Source organism: Lissotriton vulgaris, chromosome 4_1 (genome assembly GCF_964263255.1).
Source record: "Lissotriton vulgaris chromosome 4_1, aLisVul1.2, whole genome shotgun sequence".
Taxonomy (NCBI): domain Eukaryota; kingdom Metazoa; phylum Chordata; class Amphibia; order Caudata; family Salamandridae; genus Lissotriton; species Lissotriton vulgaris.
The window spans coordinates 207,962,993-207,982,440 of record NC_141691.1 but is presented as its reverse complement, the minus strand read 5'-3'; the positions used below and the strand labels follow the sequence as shown (position 1 = coordinate 207,982,440).

Genomic DNA, 19,448 nt, shown 5'->3' with positions numbered 1-19,448 from the left:
CAGACAAAACTTGAAGATAGGGAACACAGCTGAATATAAAGCGAGAGGGATATCCGACCACTCCCCACTTCTGGCGAGGGTGGGGGGAGGGAGGGGTGAGAGCAGAGGATCTTGGAGACTGATGGCCTGGGACCTACAAAATGCAACTATATTGAAGTGTATAAGAGCGGATGTGAAGGTCTATATAGCAGAAAACGAAGGTTCAGTCCAGGGTAGTCTTTTGGGAGGCATTTAAAACGTTCATGAGAGACAGGGCACAAAACAGGTTGGCGGGGGAGAGGCGGAAGCTAAATATTGAAACTGGGGTGCTAGAAGCGCAAATACTAGAACTCGAGAGGGAGTACCAGGCCACAGGGGAGACAGGGACACTTAGGAGACTGACAGTCGTGCAGCATCAATATCAAAAGGCAGTGACGGGAGAGGCTAAAACCCAGGCTTTGGCCACGCTACACCGACTATATGATGTGGGGGACAAGTCTGGTAAGTTAATGGCATGGCTCAGTAGGGAGGAGCGTGCGGCCAGATGGGTGGAGTACGTCAGAGACCCCCAGGGGACGTTGCTTAGATCGGACACTCAGATCGCGGGCGTTTGCTGCTCACTACGAACTTTTTTACGGGGCAAGAGACGTCGGGATCCGTGAGGAGGCATTGCATTATATGGCAACAATTGAGCTACCGGCCCTGACCCTCGAAGCCCAGCAAGGCCTAGAGGCTGACATTACTTTAGACGAAATCACGATAGCCCTGACTAAGTTGAGGACAGGGAAGTCGCCGGGCCCGAATGACTTTCCGTTGGAATTTTTTAAACGAACGGCAGACCTACTGGCGCGCCATCTGAAGGGGCTATTTGAGGAAGTGATACAGGAGGGGAGACTCCCACCAGACCTGTGTATGGCGATAATAATTCCAATACATTAGTAGGGAAAACCGGAGGACGATTGTACGTCATACCGCCCCTCTTGAATATAGAGGTGAAACTGCTGGCGACTATCCTGGCGCTACTACTCCGGTCGGTGATTTCTGAGCTGGTCCACCTAGACCAGACGAGCTTCCTCCCAGACAGGGCCACGAGGTTAAACCTCAGGCATACTCATAATTGGCTGCAGGAGGTAAAAGGGAGAGAGGAACCACATTGGTTCCTGTCCCTTGACGCCGAGAAGGCCTTCGACGCTGTCCACTGGCCATTCCTCGAGGGCGTTCTAAATAAGTTCAGCTTTGGTCCGAAATTTCAAAAATGGGTACAACTGCTGTACACGGAACCCAGAGCTAAGGTGAGAGTGAACGGGACCGTATCTCGGGACTTCCCGGTTCAGAGGGGAACTAGACAGGGTTGTCCGCTGTCCCCCTCCTCTTTGCACATACGATAGAGGTGCTGGCGGGCAGGATACGCCAAAACGAGGCCTTTAAAGGATTTAGGAGGGGAGAGGAGGACTCAGCGGAGGAGAAATATTGCTATATGCGGATGACGTCCTACTATACATCACACGGCCGGAGACCACGATCCCGGAGATGTTCTCGGATTTGGAACGATATGGAGCATACGCAGGATACCAGATAAACTGGCACAAGTCGGTCCTCTACGACCCCAAGGGGCGTGGACACTGGCCGGATCTACCTGGAAGATTGCTGACGACAATAGATGGGTTTAAGTACCTCGGAGTATATGTGACTCTAGACAAAAAACAGTCTTACGAGCAAAAATAGAATGAATAACACTGATCTTCATAGAGGACGCAAATCGGTGGAGGCAGCTCCCCCTTACCATACTAGGGCAAGCGGCTATGTTTAAGATGATCACACTACCCAAATTTCTATACGCACTGCAAAATGAACGAAAGGTGTTCGAGAGGATAAACGCGGAACTTAGGTCCTTCCTATGGCAGGGCAAACAACCAAGGGTGGCACTGAGTAACCTTCAGCGCCATCAGTACAGCGGAGGGATATCACTCCCGAACCTGGAGGCGTATTACTGGGCGGAACAAACAGCTCCAATTAACGACTGGCTCCATGCACAGGCGGATCACCCCACATATGCCCTTGAGCTACGCCGTATGTCAGCTCGGCCTTTGATGTATTATCTATATGGGGGTAAAAGGGGTAAGAAGCTTCTCCTGGCCACAGGGCTTACCCTAGAGTTATGGAACAAAGCGACTATACGCACCGGATGGGAAAAAAAACCTACTCGACAGACACCGATTTGGCACTGCACGTGGCTGACAGACCTAAATAAATTAAAGGGCTTCCAGAGATGGGATGATATTGGGATCTCAACATTGGGAGACATAGTGGCTAAGGGATAGCTGAAACCATTCATGGCTCTGAGGTCGGAGTTTGGCCTGCACCATATGCAGTTCCTTAAATATGCACAACTGCGGCATGCTTGGCGAGCAAAAAAGGTCCAACTGGATAAGCTCCCAGAGTACGCACCCCTAGAGGGCAGATTGCTGCAAGAGCAGATACAGGAAAAAGCAGTATCACTCACATATAAAACATTAATGAACAATATGACTGATGACTTGGGCAAACTTAGGAGGAAATCGGAGAGTGAGGTGGGGGACATGGATGACTTAGACTAGGACACGGTATTAATGCATCCTAGGGAGGTAGCCATTAAGTCCAGACTGCGACTCATCCAATTTAAGGTACTCCACAGAATCTATTATGACAGGGTCCGACTCCATAAAATGGGCAGGACTGAAGACACAAGATGCCTCAGATGTGGTGCCATAGGAGGGAACTTTTATCACACCATCTGGTCATGTCCCATGATCCTGAGCTACTGGCAGGGAGTGTTTAGTGAGCTAGGCGAGGTGTTGGAGACTCCCCTCCAACTTGAGCCTCAGTTGGCCCTTCTAGGTATGACAAACGATGTGGACCTGGCTTGTCCCTTATTGATTTTTCTGGTCTTGGCACTGGTAATTGCAAAGAGAGATATAGCTAAGTACTGGGGAGCGGAAGCACCGCCAGAGTTGGAAGAATGGAGAAGAGGATTAGATCTTTACATGGCTGCTGAAAGGGTCACATGCAAAGCGAGAGGCTGCCCCAAGAAGTTCTGCGAGGTATGGGGCAAGTGGAGAAGGTATCATGAGTTCAATGGGGGGCTATGAGAAGGGCTACAAAAGCTACGGAGGGGTAGTACCAGCCCACAAACACCAGAGATATAAGAGGTCAGAGGCACTAGACTATCACAGCGCCACAATTATGAAAATTGGGCAGGTCGAACAGGATGGTATCAGTGATGCAATGCTGGGGGGGTGGTGGGCGGCCGGGGAGGGAGTGCGGACTGAAGATGATATGATTGCATTGTTGGCATATAATAAAAAGCAAATAAAAAATGTTTAAAAAAAAAAAAGTTAATGCTGCTAAATCCAAGTTATATGCCTTTGGAGCAGGAGTGTCAGATTCAGGATTTGTGCTCAACGGGGAGCGAGTACAATGGAGCCCAGACACATTTTGTTATTTAGCCATACGAGTCTGTCGGCAACCACAGGACCTCTTTGATGACGACCTAGGCAGGGCCTTAACAGTCATTCACTCTCAGGTGCGATTCTAGAGCACACGCCCCCTGACAGTCACGGGCAGAGTAGCACTGATGAAAATGGTGGCCTTACCACGGCTCCTGTACTACTTTTGCCAACCTGCCAGCCTACCAGCTTCCTTCTTTGCCCAGCTGGAATGGACAACGAGAGATTTCATTTGGGGTCCCAGCCGACACAGGGTAGCGATCAGGAAGTTATATTAACCCACAGATCAGGGGGGTCTGGCTTGCTTTGAGAACTACTACCTCCCGGCTCAGCTCCAATGGGTCACCAGATTCTTTGCAGATCGACAGCGCAGTGACACAGCATCCACCCGACCGCCATACACTGTGCTGCAGATCCCTATGCTCTTCCACCCTGGAGCACGCGCACATCCCCCGGAGTCTTTATATTGGAACGTGGCTTACAGGTGCTACCGGCGGAGCCTCTACCTAACACGGCATGTCACACCCTATACCCCTGCTCTCCCGCTGGATGGCACCCTCAGGAGTCCGACGGCATGCATAGCCGCTGATTTGCACCATTGGCACGAGGCTGTGATACGGACCCTAGGGATCTCTATCATGAGGGTTCACTGATTCCTTATGCGACTCTAGCAGCAAGCAAGGAACTTCGCGCCAGACAATTTCTCCTACATTGCTCACTGGTGGCCACCCTTACAGAGAAATGTGGAGATCTAGGCACTGAACTACAAATGCATCTCTCCATCCAATATCTGCATGTTATGGGACGAGGGAGGCACCTGATACGCTGGTTCGGCACTTCACTGCGTCACCACGCAGCAATTAGCCTATACCCCCTCAGACACAAGTGGGAACATGACTTAGGACGCCAACTCTCAGATAAAACCTAGTCACAGACACTGGCCAGCCCGACCCGTATCACACAAAATATGAGACTCAGACAAATGCAATACTTTATTACACAGAGTGCGTACTTAACACCGGCTAATATTAACAGATATTTCCATCGAGCTGACTCTGCCCTCCCCCGATACGCAGCCCTGAAATGAAATGAAATGAAATGAAATGAAAGAAAATTTATAATGCGCAAACTAAGCCCCAAAGGGCATCAAGGCGCCTAGCTCAATATTGATTGATTATCTGTCCCCGGAGCTGATTACTGGTAGGCTTTCTTAAAACACCATGTTTTCAGGGCCTTTTTGAAGAGGGAAAGTGAAGATAGAGACTTAAGTTCCAGAGGGAGTGCATTCCAGAGACGGGGGGCGACTGTAGAAAAGGCTCTACCTCCCCATCTGGTCTTCTTGGTCCTAGGGATAACCAGAAGATTTTGTTGCCATGAGCGCAGACATCTGCTGGGGACATAGCTGGATAGAAGTGCACCCAGCCCAACTGATGTTTCAGTTTTAAGAGCGCTGTGTACCAGAAAAATGATTTTGAAAGAAATACGATGCTCTATAGGAAGCCAGTGTAAATTCTTTCTGGCTAGTGTTGCCGAGGAGGATCGGGGAGTGTCCAGGACGAATCTTGCAGCCGCATTTTGTACAGTTTGCAGTCGCTGTATTAGTCCCTTGTTAATCCCTGCATACAGTGAGTTGCAGTAGTCCAATCTTGAACCAACAGGTGCAACCACTGTCTGATTCCTGGCTTGCGGGGAGAGATAATGTACTATTCGGCGGAGAATTTTAAGAATTCCCCAGCAAGTAGCCACTGTTCTATTAACCTGAAGGGTCATTGCCAGCGAGGTGTCGAACATAACCCCTAGGTTCCTAGCTGAATGGGAGGGGACCGGGCAGGTTCCCAGGGATTGCGGCCACCAATCACTTGACCACACATCCTGGTCCTTTCCAAAGATCAGCACCTCAGTTTTATCGCCGTTCAGCTTCAGGGAGTTGACTATCATCCAGTCAGAGACTGTTTGCATGCAACTCCTGAAGCTGGAGGCGGAGGTACAGACCGGTTGGGCTAGTGACACCATAATCTGAGTGTCATCTGCGTATGACGTTACTTCCATTCCCTGGGCTTTTACCAATCTCGCTAGGGGGGCCACATAAATGTTAAATAGGGTCGGGCTTAAAGCCGACCCTTGTGGTACCCCACATTGCAGAGATGTGGCAGGGGAGAGGTATTCTCCTAATTTAATCCTCTGTTCTCTAAAATCTAAAAAAGAGGACAGAAGGTCCAGGGCTGACCCCTCCACTCCCATCTCCCTCAGACGAGATGTTAAAATTGAGGGAGATAGGGTGTCAAATGCTGCGGTCAGGTCGAGTAAGACCAGCAGTGTTGTCTGACCCTGATCTACCTTCATTCTGATGTTATCAGTAACCATAGTGAGTGCGGATTCTGTACTATGGAGTTTCCTGAACCCATGCTGGGTATGATCTAAAAACCCAGAGGAGTCCAGGAACGCAGACAGATGCAGATTCAGGTGAGACTCAAGCATTTTAGCGGGGGCAGGAAGTAAAGATATGGGCCTGAAGTTTTTCAGGATTGTGGGGTCAAGTGAAGATTTTTTGAGTAATGGCCTAACAATGGCTTTCTTCCAGACTGACGGGAAGATCCCATGTAACAGGGCACTATTCATTACTTCCAGCAGAGGGGGAAGTAGTGTGTTCCGACACTCCTTCAACACATTAAGAGGACATGGATCCAAAGGAGAGCAGGATTTAGTCCTATTCAGCAATGAGTTGAGATTATCGAGTGTGAGTGATGGGAAATTGGAGAGGGTCTTGGAGGGGTCTTTATTCTAGGCCTCTAGAATTGTTAATGCCTGGATAGCATTGGTCTCAAGGGATTTTTTCTGCGCTTCTAAGTTAATAGCTATCTCATCGATTTTGTTGTAGAAAAAAGTTGAGATCTTATCACAAAGCTCCTGGGAGCCCTTCACAGGGTCTGGAACTTGTAGTGTACAAAGGGAGCCCTTGATGCAGACCTAGTGCACATGCTCTGGGATTGCCCCTATCTTAGTACCTAGTGGAGGGGAATGGCAGACGCACTTCATGCCTGTACGGAGAGAGAGTTACCCTTTGAGTGGCAAACATATCTACTGCACTTCTTTGGTAGGACAGGCAACATTAAGGTCACCTCCTGGTTCCTAGACCTGTGCATAGCCACTGCCAAGTGCCTAATTACAAAGAGATGGAAGGCATCGGATCCCCCACAGGTACAGGCTTGGAGGTGTTCCATCATTGCGTGGGCCAGAGCAGAGGGCACAGCAATCAAACGAGAGGAACTGGTGGGCATCAGGAAAACACCTATAACTGAAAATTGGGATGCGATCCTGGCGGGAGGTCTGTGGATTGCTGATGTGCAGTGAAGTAGTGTGGCTCACTGGTTAGAGGCGGCAGACCTGAGAGCAGAGGACGGCCCGGGACCAGGGTTCGATTCCCGGCGCGGCAGGTTTCTGGACCAGGGTCAGCGGACTCGATAATTCTCTCGCCTCGGTGCCCACTCTGATCAGCGATCACACTCGGCAACTCTGGGCATTAGCTTGCCTCATCTTCACTAACGGCCCCACCAGACCGCCGGGGATGCCTGGTCTCACCCTGGAGATACCCATTAAGGGACCATCTCTCAGGGAAGCCAGGAAGGGTTTCGCAGCGGTCGAAGCGCCTTGGGACCCTACGGGTAAGTAGTGCGCTATATAAATGCCAATACATACAGTGTTCCAACCCAGCCTCTGCTGCATCTGGCCTCCACAACCACCACCATGCACGCGACCCACACCCATAGACTGCACTTTCGCAACCGATCATGCACCAGCAGCTAAACGATAGCTCCCCAATGCACTTGTGCTTCATATCCTAATGACAAAGGTACTTCTAAGGGGGCGCCCTCCGAGGCACACATACAGCTATGCATGTACTCAAACTTGCGTGACCGCTCCAACCCTACTCCAAGTTCACTACCCTATATACACAGTTATTGCCACGTTATCGGCTTCACCAAGCTATCTGCACCTAATTGGCTCTTAAACATAATATACTCCATACAGTGAGCAAACATGTCAAATATATTGGATATAGACAAATCGATACTGTAAACAACCATGTGTTAAACCATTACGATAAAAAATCAATACTGTGACACCTTTGTCGTATTCACATATGCTGTCTAGTGACGTATAATATCTACTGTTGCTACAAGCTACAGCAATGATGTAATAACAACTCATGTAAAAGTTTACCAAAAACCAATAAAACAGATTTAACAAAAAAAGCCTATCCAATGCCTAGGAGGAGTCAGACCCCACAAAGTACCTACAACAGATCGCCTAACAGCGCAAGCGCTGTATAGGTTCGACCTAAAAACTGTTCTGGAAGCATTTCCATCAAGTTTCTGACAGCGATGTGGAATTATAGATAATAAACGTGATGCAGGGATTACAGACTATAGCTGTTTGAGAGAAGTGGCTATGTAACGATTTATGACCTTCGGTTTGAGGAGAATTACTCAGTTCCAGTAAAACCAGTACGCCTGCATCTGTGGTTAGCCCACCTTTGGAAATGGGATCCGTTGCTTTTAGTCTTGGCTCAAAAGGAAGCTTAGAGTAGACCACAGGAGTGGAAATTGTTGGGGCCTTTGTTAATGTTGATTTATCATGGTCTTACTTTCTCCTAATTTATTGGTGTCTCAGAGAAGTTTCCATAGGGAATCGGGTTCATTACTAAGTAAAGGGAAACCTCAGGTGAGGCAACATGTGAAACCCTAATACTTTGATCGATTTTAGCAATATCTTTGTCTGACTCCTTTATAGCTGAAATTTCCAGATATGAGAACTAAATCCGTCCTTACAATTTAAATCAATCATTTTTAAACCAGGCCAGATGTCTCATTGGATTAATGCATCCACTGCAAGAACTTGTATTTGACGTCATGCTCACAAGTTTAAACCCTGGCGTGCCCACTGACCCTTTCACACTCCTGAGGTCGAGAAAATGAGAACCACTGAATTGGGAAACAAAAAAATATTTGCTGTTCATCAAGAAGATACCCCACGGTCCACTTTACCAATACATGTTCAGTTATTAAGGAAAATATTATGACGTGGATTGAAATAATTACAGTGTATGTGCCATGTAATGAGATTTGATATGCATGAAATAGTATTAATGTATTTATTGTCCAGTATGCCACAGCATTTGAAAATGTGAATCATTGTTATTAAACAGCATTTTCCTGGTAATGATTATGACACAAAAGGAGTGCATATTGAGATGTATTATTTTGGTCCTGGCAACATCTGTTTCTCTGTCCAGTTAATTAAGAAGTCTTTGTGCGCTACACAATGGAGACACTTCATGCATCAATGAGCAGCACTGTGGATGCGAACAATGTAAACACATTTAGAGTCACTGCATGGAAGGAAGAGTAGAGCCCGCGGCTACACTTGGCGAAAAGCCAAGGTATCCGCTTTATGCTGCCAGCACATTCTCTCTCACTCACTTATGATTAGGGTGAGAATGGCACCACTTTCTCAGCTTTCAGAAAACTGGAAACAAACTAACTCTTTCAGAAATTCCTGAAACTCCTGAACTATTTATCATAAACAAATGACCTAGTCTCACACTACTTTACCTCCCCTCTCTTTGCTCCTGTTTCTAACTAATACCTATTGTGAATGTTGTCTTAATTTCTACAGGCAAATGTGTGTAATGTATATAGCTATGACTTTCCAAAACACTTATGCTGTCATTTTCAACTAATGCAAACGCTCAAAGAAAGTGCCTCTGCTTGGTTTGGTGTAAATGTGTTAAGAAGTCAAGAAATTGGCATTAAAACAAAGTATCAGGTGGGTTTGTAAGGCTTAAAATTTAAAGATAGCATGACCGTTATTTCATGAACTACACTCAAGCGCGGACTCAAAGACAGTTTGCAGACCCTGTTTTAAAAAATAAACCATTCCAACTGGAAGAATAAGCTTTTCTCCCTGTGATCCTTTTTGTGATTTGTGGAATCAAAACAGAGAATCCAGACACAAAGTCTCTGATCGGGTTGTTGCAAAAGAAATGCAATGCAATAGGTCTCTCATTTACGCGCGTTTGAGCTATTGGCATTGTAAATGACTGCATTTTATTTATGTTTTGGTTTTTAAAACATAAATGCAAGTCATTGTCATTAACAATCTAAATAGCTTAAACTCTTGCATATGTGAGACCTATTGCTTTACAAATTCTTGAAGGCATCGCTTAGTTGTCTCCCATCGCCCCTGAAGGGCTCCCCACTTGCTACGAGTTAAATAAACAAGTCAGTGGTCACAACTGTGCAGGAGAGGCCCTCTGCCCTCCTGCAGTAAGAGAAACTCATTAAAGAAAATAGGGTTTACAGACTAAAGAGGACGCACCGTGTAACAACCGAAATAAAAGGAGGTTACAAATGAAGACAAGGCAGTACTAAGGAGGGACTAACAATCCTAATAACGAATCAGAAGTCAGCATTTACGTAGGACGATGACACAAGCCAATAACAAATATGGGCGGAGAGAGGGTGGGGCTTTACGTACAAACTCCAATACAGCATGGCTCGGAGAGCAGCGCCAGCGCTGCCCAGGCTCGACCTAAAAAATAAAAAGGCCTAATAAGGAGGCAGGGTGATCACATCCTGACCCCCTGGATTAAGTGAAGAGAACCCCAAGGGACAGTCTCCCAAGTTAAGACTTCTGGTTTTTGAGCTTGTAAAGTTCCAGGAACTGACCAACTATTGGATTGGTATATGGTTAAAAAACAGAATTTCAAAGTGGAGGTATGGCATTGGGTTATAACACCATAGCATATATCGATCTTCATTTGACAAACGTCTGTACAAAGAAACAGAAGTGATCAAAATAGGAACACCATTGTATGGAAACCACTATAATCAGCCCGTTTTGAAAATGTTTTGTTGCTGTTCGCACTTTGAAATATGTCCGAACTTTTTAATTTGATGCAATGAAGAATGTACATGTATTTAATCTCATTTTATTAATCCACCTATTTTAAAAGTAGAAATGATGTGAATAAGGGTTCGCATCATTCAGCTAGCTCTATAGTCATATGTTTCAAGCTATTTCAAATTGGTCTAAATATTGTGTCCATTATCACATAAATGCGTTATATAGATGCATATACATTATTTCTGCCTGTTAAATGCAGCTTTTTCTTTCCTCTCTGAATTTAGGGATTTACAAGAATCATGCTGGATAAAGTCATGCATGGGGGAGCCAATGTCACCGGATTCCAGATTGTTAATAATGAAAATCCGCTTGTCCAGCAGTTTTTACAGAGATGGATCAGACTGGATGAGCGAGAATTCCCAGAAGCCAGAAACACTCCATTAAAGGTAACTCTTTCCCACTCTGGTTGACAAGGAGTTATTTGAGAAACTAGAAAAAGTGAGCAGCCACTAGTGAACTACAGAGTCTCAATATGGAAAATATATAATAAAAGACATAGAAATAGAACATTATACGAAGTTTTTGTCATTGACTGGACTGGCCAATAACCTAACCTAAAATCATCCTTTTGTGATTTATGAATAGATCACCTGCTTTAGTATCTTAATTAAGGATACGAATATGAATGGAACTGAGTTGTACAGGTCTTCTCCTGTGGTTCATGCTCTCCCACCCCAATCAATGTGTATGTAATTCAATTAATCCTAACAAAAGTGAGGGTAGTTGCAAAAAGAAACCTACAAATTTATTTCGATATAAAACTATATTCTTTTTAATGAGTTTTCATATTAAAACCAATATTTCTATACTTCCATATTACATAAAAATAAACACAAAACACAAATTATACAATTCTTTTAAAATATAATCACACAGTGTTAAAAGGAACGAAAAGTGGCAAACAATACTTCCCACCCCAATCATTCATGTCAACATATGGCTGGCTCCCAATGCCACATGAAGAGGTGGATTTCATATATGTTTAAAAAAGGAAGCACTCATAGGCATAGTTGCCATTTTGTAATATTACTCTATATGTGTTAATACCATGTATCTAGTAATAAACCTATTGTTGAACTGTATCTGATTTAAAGTTATTGAACGACATCTAGAAGTACAATACCCCATCATATATCACCAGCAAAAACCAAGGATGAACACTTTTCAATCTCAAATTTACCAAACGAAAGGTCTCAAACGCTGACACCAACCCAGCCTAGGCTCAGAGCGAAACATCACTTCTTGCACACTATCTCTCTCTTCTTCTATTTTCTTCCTACACTATTCTATCCCTTATCTACCCTCAACGGTCAATACAGAGGGCTCCAGATGGTTGAGCTTAAAAGAGCAATTTGCACTGTTTGTAACACCAAATAAGCTTTTATGTAATTATTGGTTTGTTTTTGCAACAACATGTAACGATCACCTGGAACTCTAAATTGCAAAACGAATAATAAAAAAATACCTTGAATTCTGAATATATTGCAAACATCGCTCATATTATAGTATTAGGATGATAGAAGTGGCAAATAACACTACAAACCCTGCCGTACATTCTTGTCTTTTTGATCTGGAAGTTGGAAATTTGAGGTATGTATTGCAATCTATTGATTAGGCAAAGCCACATGTGCTGTGCTTGAAGGAATATATTTTTTTCACATCTCCAAACTGACACACATTGCAACTTGTATTAGGCATCTGTCTCTGTGCAAGGTTTCTGATCAGCTGTACACCTCACCTGACCTGGCAACTGCTCAGAACATGACGCACCGTCGGTACAGGTCCCGACGGACAGAGCGGTCCCTCACGTCCTGAGCAGTTGCCAGGTGAGGTGAGGTGACCTACTCACACATAATGGGTTTAACAACTACACGAGCCTAGAACACAGAGGTTTGGTGTGTATGGTTGTATCTGTTCCACTGAGCAGTTTTCATCTGCGCTTTAGTTATTTTACACTTTCTCATTGTTCTCACACTTTATGCAGTAGCTTACACTTTTAGGTCCTGAGGAATGCTGGACACTCTGTAGGTCACGATAGCAGAAACCCATTGACCAACCGTCTAAACTTGATAGTGGCAGTTATTTTTTAAAACTGCGCTAGCACAGTTTTTAACCTTGACACCATGAGATATACATTAAAATTATTTTTCTCTTGGTAGTTAGTTTTAGTACACTTTCACCCTTTTCACTGTAGCACTACACCTATCACCTAGTAACAAATTGTAGCTCTTCATTTGACGGATCTTAGTATATCGGGTTAAACTTTAAAAACATCCATGTGCTCCTCCCCTCTCAATAAGGGGGTTGCAGCCCTCTGCTGTGCTAGGATTTACAGCCGGGAGGAGATCCCAGATGATGAAGCATGTCACCTCTGGTGAGTGATGGGATTCCGTCCTTTAAATAGGGCTCCCAAGTAAGAGGTTTAATATTCTTTTACTTGTGTATAGGACGCCCTACGGCACCTGGTGACTTGAGAGACCCACAGATATTTCAGTGTGTTTGACAGAGAAGCTCTTTGCCCAGCCAAAACCAGGTATGTCATCTCTGGTGCAGCTTCCTGGCAGGAGGTGGAGACAGCATTGTCCAAGGCAGACCAGGCCTTATCAGTTGTGAAAGAAATCTCCTCCCCCTACTCGAATGCAGCCCAGGTCAATTCAGTTCAGCCCTGACCCATCCAGGAAAGGCAGGACACACCTAGCCCTCCTCCCCCCAAGTGGCTGTCTGAACAGAATGCCCATCCCCACCCCCTGTCACTCCAAAGCCAGACAGTCAATACATAAAACTAACAGAGGAACACTAGATGGTAAGGCAGGAAAATACCTACTTTCTAAAAGTGGTATTTTCAAACTCAGAATGTTAAAATCACCCTCACTAAAAGATGCATCTTAACATTCTGAGTTCAGTCATATCAAACTTTATTTTATTATCTTGTTCCCATGGGCAGTAAGGCTCGTAAGACGTTATGAGCAAATTCCCCATTCTATCCTATTGGACAGATAGCCTTAAAATAGTTAAAAATTAATCTGGCAGTATTTCACTCTCAGGACATGCCACACACATCAGGGCATGTCCTACCTTTCACATACACTGCACTCTGCTCACAGGGGTATCTTGGGCCTACCTTAGAGGTGACTCAAATGTAAGAAAAGGGAAGATTAGGGTTTGGCAAGTGGGTGCACTTGCCAGGTCGACATGGCAGTACTAGACTGCACACAGGCACTGCAATGGCAGGCCTGAGACCTTGTTGCAAGGCTACTTGTGTGGGTGCACAACCAGTGCTTCAAGCCCACTAGCAGCATTCAGTTTACAGGCCCTGGGCACACATGGTGCACTGTACTAGGGACTTATTAGGAAACACCAATCCATAATAACAATTTAATAAGGGAACACTTGCACTTTGGCACTGAACAGCAGTGGCCAAGTGCCCAAACCATCTAGACCAGCAAAACAAAATCCGTCACACATTAAAAATATAGGAGGCAAAGGCAAAAAATGCAGGGGAAACCCATGCCAAGGCTGCCAAGTCTAACAATGAGCAAATGGGCCATTTCTTTGCCTGGTCAAGCAGATAGCAGTCATCCATGATGAGAGGAATGACACTTCAGTGTAAGTCTATAGCCCAACAAATTCTGTGAGTCATCACCAAAATGTCGGTAATTCTAATCCAAAACCAGGTGAATCACCTGTCAGGGGATTCATGGTGCGAGCCTTCTGCACAGGAGAAGATTCTGGGTCTGACAGAACATGAAAATGAAGAACAAAGTAGTACATGGCCACTTCACCAAGAGCATTTGAAGTAATAGGCGCAAGTAGATGGTGCAATTCTTTTTTTATTGTGTAGATGGTGAGCCATGATGATGAGGAGGAGGTATTTAAATCTGAGGCTCGTTATGTTTAGTGGACCTCCTTTACCTGTATGTTGTCCTCCTGAGGTTTTGCATCAGTTTAGAATCAGGAAGAGCTGCAGTTCTATATGTTTAAAGTCTTCTGAGAGTTTATCTACATATGCATAATTCATGTCATTCAGCTTTGTCTGCACCTTGAGGGCAGTGGGAGTGAGTCTGATATATCTTATATGCTTTATTAGTTAGAGGGAGTGCCCTGGCATACAATGCCTTATCGGGTGATCCACTGGGATTTTATGGTGATGCGGGAGGTGCTTCTGACTCTAGGGTTTAGGTGGTGTCGATTTGAACTTTGCTTTGTTTGCTAAGTATCATAGGGGCATATTATCAAGAAAAAGCGTTAACAGTATCGGCACTTTAGCGGCAGAAAACTGCTGCTAAAGCGGCGATAATGGGCTTGATAATACGCCCTTGTGAATTCCCATAGAAGCCCATGTTCTGGTGTGAACATGGGCTTCTATGGGAATTCTCTACGGCGTATTATCAAGCCCATTATCGCCGCTTTTGCTGTAGTTTTCTGCTTGATAATATGCCCCATAGTTCCATCTTTTATCTTTCTGTGTTGGCTTTGCTGCGCATGATGTTTTATATTGTGATGCATCACATTGTGGGTGTTTTTTTTCTGGAGGTGTGTGTGTGTAAAATCTAAAGTTTGTGTGTTTTAGACTTCGCAGGTATTTGTATGGATGTATCATTATGAGAGTAATGAGTTAGGGCGTCGGAGCCACATGGACAGTGTGGACATTTTTCGGTTGATTGTTGGCATGCAAACACTAGGGGCCCGATGTAGGTAATTCCGATTTACCTACTCTTAAATACCGAATCATACCGATTCGGTATTTAAGAGTAGGTAAATTGGAAGTAGGCAGATGTAGGTAATGTATCTTTTACAATTACCGATTCTGTAAGATTCGGTATTTACCGATTCGGTAAATACCGAATCGGTATTTCCCATTGATTCCTATGGGCCTTGAAGCCCATGGGAATCAATGGGAAATACCGAATCGGTATTTACCGGATCGGTAAATACCGAATCCTGGCAGGAGGAACGGGGTGTCGCTTTGGCACCCTGTAGCACCCCAATTGCAGGCTTGTGTGCCATGTGGCACACGTACATGCCCTAAGGGCATGTCTGTGTGTCACATGGCATAGGTGTACATGCACAGATGTGCATGTACACTGGAATTTGCTATTTTACCACCCAATAGGATTAGGTGGTAAATATCGACTCCTAAAGGGCCTGTGGCACTCTTTGAAGTGCCAGCTACATCTGGATTTACTGAATCGGTAAATGTACCGATTCGGTATTTTACCCGAATCTATAAATTTACGGATTCGGTAAATATACTGAATCGGTAAAAATTAGGCCCCCTTCATTAGAAAACCCTAATACCGGTCGGTAACGGCCGAATTCGGCCGTTACCGACCGGTATTAGGGCTCCTACATCTAGCCCTTGGTCTTACCTTGGTTTAATCAGCAGCTCTTGGGTTGTTTGTCAAATGCGTGCAGTTTTTTTCAGTTCAAAGACAATTAATTTTGTGGTTGTGGCTGACTTGCTCTCTCGACAGTGCTTATGCTTGATGATTTCCAACTGTGCAAGATATGGACCCAAGAATTTGCGTGATGTTTTTCTAACAAAATGCACCTTTTGTGCTCTATCTCGTGTTAAACCATGTATTATTACTTCAGCTGGCACGGTGGGTCAGTGAGTAATTCACTCATCACTGTCATTACTATGATTGCACAGGCGGAGTGTCAGTCCTGTCAAGTCACTCTTTTATTCTCCTGACATCTGTAAACTGAATACCCTTTAACTATGTATGTAACACCTGTCATGTATTGCTCCCAGAAATAGAAGCATTGCGCTGTAAGGCACTATATGAAAAGTACTTAATGTTATGGTTTCATATTTGCCATGGTGTTCTGTTTGTATGGCTATGAATGTTAATCGAGGCCATTTAAAAACAACAGCTTTCAGTCTTTTTTCCCCATGGTGTGATATCACGTGACCGATGCACATATTTGTAATGCACTACAAGACATAAGTAAGCCTTTGGCACATGATGAATAATTTTAATAAACATCAGCCCTAGCAGCCATCCTTTTGTTTAATGGAAAATAAAGAAAAACACACTATCTCCCGCCCTGTGCATGCACAGAGACTACTGGGTTCCCAAAGCACATTGACCTTTGAAGGAAATATGTTTCTCATTTCTGCCTTGCGAGGCATTGCAAATGGTCATTTCCAGGCTTTGCCTCGTGGTGATTACAGCACGCGGCGCCTCCCTGCAGGCACAGTTATAGATGGCCGACAACTGAGCGCTGCTCTGAGCAGTCTCGGCACCATTACGTACGTCCTGCCAGATCAGAGCGATTCCTCCTGTAGACTCTCTTGTTTATTCTTTTAGATCATCATCAAAAAGCTTTATTGACATGGCGTCCTTTGAAGAAACATTCAGCAAAATTCGGACATAAACACAAACAGAAATAAAAGATTCTTTTTTGAGGCATACACCATATACATTTTATGCACAACATATATATTTTTATACAGAGCACAGTAGGTTGGAAACAAAATATTGTAACATTTCAGAACAGCTCAGGATTTTACAGTGGCCGTTCAGCTGTACAAGTCATTCGTATTCAGTGCACGTATGTGCATATAATGTACAAGAGCATTTTTCAAGCGCACACATGCTAACACGTGCTATATACTAGAGTGAAACGTGTCAACTGAAATCATAGGGGCATATTGTCAAGGGGGTTTATTTCTGCTTTTTTGGCTTTAAAAGCCAAGAAAGCGGAGATAAAATGATCTCCCTATTACCTAGCTGTCGCTAACACCAGTTAGCGACAGCTAGTAGGAGATAGCGACCATCTTGGGCCCCACTTTGCATGTCAGTGATATTTATCACTAATGACATGCAAAGTGGGCGTGCCAAGATGTTAGCGACGGGAAACAGTCGCTAACATCGCTATCTCATATTACCAACTTATGGAGATATTCGTGCTAAGCGCGAATATCTCCAAAAGCTAACACTTGCCCTGAGCAGTTCTTAGCCATGTTATCCAATGGGAGGTGGATAACATGGCTAAGAGCATTAGCTCGGTAATGCATGAATATCGCTGACTTTTCAGCGATATTCATGCATTGCGGCCGATTTTTATCGCATTTGCGATAAACCTTGGTAACACCAAGGTTTATCTGCGATAAAAATCGCCGCAGCTCAGCGGTAATTTATTGTCTCTAACCAAGCAATAGCGATAATTATCGCTTTTGCTTGGTAATATGCCCCCTAATTTTTAAACCGATACTAATCTATTTGCCCACTCAATAAGTCCTTGGTAGGAATATTCAATCTTAATATAGATAATTACATTTATTTGTTTGAGTGCTATCTATTTCTATTATGTGTAATTCAACATAAGGTTTTTTCTAAACGTTATATCATTTCTGATAACTATAGCTGTGGTTTCTGGATACCCTCGGATTAATAATACATTATTTTCCTCTAACAATGCTTTCCTTAGCTCTAGTTGTTCTTTCCTACACTCATCTCTGTCTAAGGCAACAGTTCTTGACCTATTGTCCACATACGCTGGGGTGGGGGGGTCGTCCGTGGCACCTTTAACTCCTAATTACTATTTTTTTCCCAATAAACAAGCATTTTGATATAAATAACTGGTTAAATGTGGTTCATCCTATGAGAATAATGGTTTCATCAAGTACCAATAATAATTAGTTAGTCTACTGTATTGCCTCCTCAATGTAATTGATATGTCTTAATAAAATGAATAAAGGTATGATAAAAAAAATAATAATCACATAAATCCATATTTAGTCAGAAACTGTTAGGTAGTTCAGCATCCATGTTCATATTAAACTCGATTGCTGCTTGGTCTACACTGTGTTTGACAAGACCAATGTCAATCCATTCACAACTTCTGTCCCACCACTTCTGCTGAGATTTCAAACTCCACATGATTATCTGTTGATTTGTGAATATGACCTGGGTCGAGTACCTATGTTTAGTCGCTCTCATATTTAAACATGCACTTGATGTGCTGGGTTCACATGGTCTGTACTTGTTTTCGTATTTTTGTATATGGTTCAGGTACAAATAGTGGAAATGGACTGGGGGTCTCTAACTTCCAGATGTGATTCAACAGGGTCTGCAGAAGAACCACTGATTTAAAGGATCATCCAATTTTTCCAATTCTCCACTTCTCCATACTTTTCAACCTTAAACTAAGAGGGTTTCACCCATTGTAGAAATGTTTGCTTAGACCCGAATACCCAATAGTACCAAAATTCATGTGAGAGGAAATATATACCGAAATGGCTGCACATCTAGACTTTCAAGAAAGACAAGGAAAAAACATTCTGCAGTCTGTTTAGCTGTAAACAGGAATACAACACTAATTTGTGCCATGGTTTTTTTAAGCGCTTCTGATCAATTTTAAAACCAATGTTCTTCCATAGGGGGAGATTTTGAACCAAGTCCAACTTTTAGTAGCCGGACTGTGGCTTGCAGAGTTCACACTGTCGAATAAAACCCAATATATAGGCCCACTCTTATTTAAGAAGATTTTTTTTTGTACAACTGTTTGTTTTTGTATATGTAAAATTTATTTCAATAAAAATATTTTGAATTAAAATAAACATGAAAGTAAGCTCTGGAACACTCCACCAATAGGCAGCCAGATAAACAGCTCTGGTGCTATCAGCAAATATAGAACCCATTAAAGACAGACAGTGCTGTGCTGGTCTGTCCTACCCTATTAAAATACTGAATAGGTTGATAGTGTGAAAGGCTAATAACAAATATAATGATATCAGGGCTGTGTGACCACCATCGGTTACTAAATGGAGGCCATCCAAACCCTACACCATCGCAGTTGCCATTAATCTGTGTAGTGAAAGCCCCCTTGAAGATCAGCTGAATAATTCAGTTTTGGAAGATAATCCCCTAATTGCAAGCTGGCTCTGCCCCAAAAACTTGGCTGCAACCAATGGTATGAAACTTGATAAAAAGCTAGGACGAACATACAGATTTAACAATACCTTCTCTATTAAGCACGAAAGAGAAATGTTAAACCTATAAAATGTCA

General features: G+C 43.8%; 1 protein-coding gene across 1 annotated transcript in view; it reads left to right on the top strand.

Annotated features, from left to right (window-relative positions):
• GRIA3 (glutamate ionotropic receptor AMPA type subunit 3) overlaps window positions 1-19,448 on the top strand; it is a 1,215,811-nt gene that overhangs the window by 724,583 nt on the left and 471,780 nt on the right. The window contains exon 6 of the mRNA XM_086918509.1: window positions 10,655-10,816. Coding sequence (XP_086774635.1) covers window positions 10,655-10,816 — 162 coding nt within the window. The remainder of the gene's footprint in view (window positions 1-10,654; window positions 10,817-19,448) is intronic.